The 5,136-nt window shown below is 49.1% G+C and overlaps 1 protein-coding gene across 1 annotated transcript in view; it reads right to left on the bottom strand.

The window, feature by feature from the left end:
- PSTPIP2 (proline-serine-threonine phosphatase interacting protein 2) overlaps positions 1-5,136 on the bottom strand; it is a 120,661-nt gene that overhangs the window by 69,917 nt on the left and 45,608 nt on the right. The window contains exon 2 of the mRNA XM_006144409.3: positions 1,298-1,398. Coding sequence (XP_006144471.1) covers positions 1,298-1,398 — 101 coding nt within the window. The remainder of the gene's footprint in view (positions 1-1,297; positions 1,399-5,136) is intronic.

A 5,136-nucleotide genomic window follows, 5' to 3' on the forward strand; every position in this document is an offset into this window, starting at 1 on the left:
CTTGCAAGCGCAAATGCCCTAAAGAAAAACCCTGAAAAAAAAAAAAAAAAAAAAAAAAGGAAAAGAAAGAAAAAGAAAAGAACCAGGCATTGTGGTGCACATCTGCAGTCCCAACTAAAGCTAAGGCAGGAAATGTGCAACAGCAAGAACCTGTCTTAATTTTTTGTTTTAATTTTAACTAATAGAATTATCTTATTTGTTTTTTTTTTTCTGAGAGCTATAGAGCACATGCACTCTCCAGAAAGACAGAGAGAGAGACAGAGAAAAAGAAAGCAAGAAATCACCCCCCAGGAAGGATAGCTACTCCACAATTCCTTCTCCTCCATTCTCCTCTCGGGATCTTGGGCGCACACACACACACACACGCCCAGCGTGAGTTTAAGTCACTGGGTCCAGGACTCAAACTGTGGTCAACTACACATTGGTCCCAACTTATTTGCTTTTTTTTTTTTTTTGAGATGTTTTTGCCATAGAGCCCATGCGCTCGCCAGAAAGACAGAGAGAAACAGAAAGATAGAAAGCAAGAAATCACCCCCCAGGGGGGATGGCCACACCGCAATCCTTTCTCCTCCATTCTCCTCTCGGGATCCTGGGCACACACGCACACGCGCCTGGCGTGAGTTTAAGCCACAGGTTCCAGGACTCGTACCGCAGTCAGCTACATGGGAGGTTAGCGACATAGCCATTACACTAACTGCTGGTCTCCCAACTTATTTGCTTTTTAAAAAGAAGAATAAAATCTTCTAAATCAAACCAACTCCTCCACAGACTACCACAACCTCTGCCCTGAGAAGCACCGTGATCTGCCCTGCAGCTTCCCATGCTTTCCTCTAGTCTCTGAACTAGGCTCTGCCTCCTTCTACCACTCATTCCTACCTCCAAGCTTGCTTCTCTTCTATAGTTTTCCCATGCTCCTTCAGCTGTCAAATTCACCTCATCCTCTGAGGACCACCACAAAGGTCTCATCCTCCATGAAGCTACCTCTTTCTTCTTTCCTTTTTCTTTTTTGTCAATCCCCAAGAATCTCCCTCTCCCACAGAACCTGTCAGTAACCACACTACTTAGTATGTTTTGTTTACTTACTATATTTGTCTGTTGCTTCATTCATAAATATGATCTTTCAAGCTGGCTTCTGAGAACTTTAGGACAGAGCTATATTTACTTCTTGGGTCTCATTCCATAACCCATAGCAGATGGTCTTGAAAACCATTAAGCGCAAATTAAAAAACAGTAAATCATTCCTGTTTGTATGTGGGCATTTTGGCCCATCCTCTTCAGACAGAACAGAACATCTTACCTTTCCTTTAAAAATTCTTCAAACTCTTTGCAGTTCTTACGGCCATTGTTGAGATGCTGGACGATGCTGTCATAGCCGATGGTGCTGAGGATGTCTGCACTCTGGGGGAAAAGAAAACGTGACGTCAGACCAAGGACTGCATGGACGGCAGCCCTGAGGCCCGTAGAGTGGATGGGTAGAAGAGGCAGGAAGCAGCAATGGTACATTGCTGAATTGATTACCTACAAGACACACATAACCAAAGAAGAAGAAGAAGGAGAAGGAGGAGAAGAAGGAGAAGAAGGAGGAGAAGGGGGAGAAGGAGGAGAAGAAGGAGAAGAAGGAGGAGAAGGGGGAGAAGGAGGAGAAGAAGGAGAAGAAGGAGGAGAAGGGGGAGAAGGAGGAGAAGAAGGAGAAGAAGGAGGAGAAGGGGGAGAAGGAGGAGAAGAAGGAGAAGAAGGAGGAGAAGGGGGAGAAGGAGGAGAAGAAGGAGAAGAAGGAGGAGAAGGGGGAGAAGGAGGAGAAGAAGGAGAAGAAGGAGGAGAAGGGGGAGAAGGAGGAGAAGAAGGAGAAGAAGGAGGAGAAGGGGGAGAAGGAGGAGAAGAAGGAGAAGAAGGAGGAGAAGGGGGAGAAGGAGGAGAAGAAGGAGAAGAAGGAGGAGAAGGGGGAGAAGGAGGAGAAGAAGGAGAAGAAGGAGGAGAAGGGGGAGAAGGAGGAGAAGAAGGAGAAGAAGGAGGAGAAGGGGGAGAAGGAGGAGAAGAAGGAGAAGAAGGAGGAGAAGGGGGAGAAGGAGGAGAAGAAGGAGAAGAAGGAGGAGAAGGGGGAGAAGGAGGAGAAGAAGGAGAAGAAGGAGGAGAAGGGGGAGAAGGAGGAGAAGAAGGAGAAGAAGGAGGAGAAGGGGGAGAAGGAGGAGAAGAAGGAGAAGAAGGAGGAGAAGGGGGAGAAGGAGGAGAAGAAGGAGAAGAAGGAGGAGAAGGGGGAGAAGGAGGAGAAGAAGGAGAAGAAGGAGGAGAAGGGGGAGAAGGAGGAGAAGAAGGAGAAGAAGGAGGAGAAGGGGGAGAAGGAGGAGAAGAAGGAGAAGAAGGAGGAGAAGGGGGAGAAGGAGGAGAAGAAGGAGAAGAAGGAGGAGAAGGGGGAGAAGGAGGAGAAGAAGGAGAAGAAGGAGGAGAAGGGGGAGAAGGAGGAGAAGAAGGAGAAGAAGGAGGAGAAGGGGGAGAAGGAGGAGAAGAAGGAGAAGAAGGAGGAGAAGGGGGAGAAGGAGGAGAAGAAGGAGAAGAAGGAGGAGAAGGGGGAGAAGGAGGAGAAGAAGGAGAAGAAGGAGGAGAAGGGGGAGAAGGAGGAGAAGAAGGAGAAGAAGGAGGAGAAGGGGGAGAAGGAGGAGAAGAAGGAGAAGAAGGAGGAGAAGGGGGAGAAGGAGGAGAAGAAGGAGAAGAAGGAGGAGAAGGGGGAGAAGGAGGAGAAGAAGGAGAAGAAGGAGGAGAAGGGGGAGAAGGAGGAGAAGAAGGAGAAGAAGGAGGAGAAGGGGGAGAAGGAGGAGAAGAAGGAGAAGAAGGAGGAGAAGGGGGAGAAGGAGGAGAAGAAGGAGAAGAAGGAGGAGAAGGGGGAGAAGGAGGAGAAGAAGGAGAAGAAGGAGGAGAAGGGGGAGAAGGAGGAGAAGAAGGAGAAGAAGGAGGAGAAGGGGGAGAAGGAGGAGAAGAAGGAGAAGAAGGAGGAGAAGGGGGAGAAGGAGGAGAAGAAGGAGAAGAAGGAGGAGAAGGGGGAGAAGGAGGAGAAGAAGGAGAAGAAGGAGGAGAAGGGGGAGAAGGAGGAGAAGAAGGAGAAGAAGGAGGAGAAGGGGGAGAAGGAGGAGAAGAAGGAGAAGAAGGAGGAGAAGGGGGAGAAGGAGGAGAAGAAGGAGAAGAAGGAGGAGAAGGGGGAGAAGGAGGAGAAGAAGGAGAAGAAGGAGGAGAAGGGGGAGAAGGAGGAGAAGAAGGAGAAGAAGGAGGAGAAGGGGGAGAAGGAGGAGAAGAAGGAGAAGAAGGAGGAGAAGGGGGAGAAGGAGGAGAAGAAGGAGAAGAAGGAGGAGAAGGGGGAGAAGGAGGAGAAGAAGGAGAAGAAGGAGGAGAAGGGGGAGAAGGAGGAGAAGAAGGAGAAGAAGGAGGAGAAGGGGGAGAAGGAGGAGAAGAAGGAGAAGAAGGAGGAGAAGGGGGAGAAGGAGGAGAAGAAGGAGAAGAAGGAGGAGAAGGGGGAGAAGGAGGAGAAGAAGGAGAAGAAGGAGGAGAAGGGGGAGAAGGAGGAGAAGAAGGAGAAGAAGGAGGAGAAGGGGGAGAAGGAGGAGAAGAAGGAGAAGAAGGAGGAGAAGGGGGAGAAGGAGGAGAAGAAGGAGAAGAAGGAGGAGAAGGGGGAGAAGGAGGAGAAGAAGGAGAAGAAGGAGGAGAAGGGGGAGAAGGAGGAGAAGAAGGAGAAGAAGGAGGAGAAGGGGGAGAAGGAGGAGAAGAAGGAGAAGAAGGAGGAGAAGGGGGAGAAGGAGGAGAAGAAGGAGAAGAAGGAGGAGAAGGGGGAGAAGGAGGAGAAGAAGGAGAAGAAGGAGGAGAAGGGGGAGAAGGAGGAGAAGAAGGAGAAGAAGGAGGAGAAGGGGGAGAAGGAGGAGAAGAAGGAGAAGAAGAAGAAGGAAGAACGCATGTAGCCATGAAGGAGTTTTTTAAGTGTTGAAACCAAAGGACCACAAAACAGGAAGGAAGTGACAGAGGAATAAGAGGCGCATGGCCAGCTCCCTCTCTGGGCCTTCCATTCACAGGTTAAGTCAGGTTAGGAGAAGGAGCAGAAACCAGGCACTCACTCCAGCCTTCCGCACTGTGCTTCTTTATACTATGGGGAGGAAACTGACTCACCCTACAGATCCTTGCTTTTTGTTTTTTGGGTTTTTTTTTAAAAGAATTATTTTATTTAACTTTATTAATTTATTAATTTTAATTTGACCAGACAGGGACAGAGCGAACAAGAGAGAAAGCCACCTAGTTCAGGACTTGAACTGCAATTGGCCATGTGAGAGTCCAGCACCCTTAACCACCACACTACCTGCCGGCCCCATTACAGATCCATTTTAACCAGGAGCTATACAACTTTCACTTTGCACTTAAGCTTGCTGTTAAGCTTCACCCCAGCATTTCTCCCCATAGCCTGTTAGCCCTGTGGAGGGTTGGGGGTATCTCCACAAAAGGCAGAGCCAGGAACCAAGCATCAGGAATGGAGGAAGGGCCTGTCTGCCCACTGGGCAGCACCAGCGGGGTCCAGGAGCCAGCATGCTCCACATGGCCACTGGCCAACTTGATGGAACGGACTTCAAAAAATTTAAGTTAGCACTTTATTATACTTAATTTTACTATGTTTTCTGAGGTTGTAGAGAGCTGGTTGAGTCCCTTAAATCAGTAGCCCAAATGCAGTACATTTTAAAAATCAAGGGTCCCAGGGCCAGCAGGTGGTGTGGTGGTTAAGGGCATTGAACTGCCACATGGCCAATAGCAGTTTGAATCCTGGGCCTGGCAGCTTGTTTTCTCACTTTTCCTCTCTTTCTCTCTCTCTCTCCCCCCCCCTCTGGTCAACTTAAAATAAATAAATAAAGTTAAATAATTATTTTTGGAGAGGTTTTTGCTATAGGGTGTGTGCACTCACCAGAAAGACAGAGAGAGACAGACAGAGAAAGCAAGAAATCCCACCCCCCCCGCCCCGGGAGAATGGCTACGCCGCAATCCCTTCTCCTTCATTCTCCTCTTAGGATCTTGGGCACGCACACACACATGCACCCAGTGTGAGTTTAAGCCACTGGGTTTGGGACTCGAACCGTAGTCAACTACATGGAGGCCAGCGACACAGCCATTATG

Source organism: Tupaia chinensis, unplaced genomic scaffold (assembly GCF_000334495.1).
Source record: "Tupaia chinensis unplaced genomic scaffold, TupChi_1.0 Scaffold000119_1, whole genome shotgun sequence".
Lineage (NCBI taxonomy): Eukaryota > Metazoa > Chordata > Mammalia > Scandentia > Tupaiidae > Tupaia > Tupaia belangeri.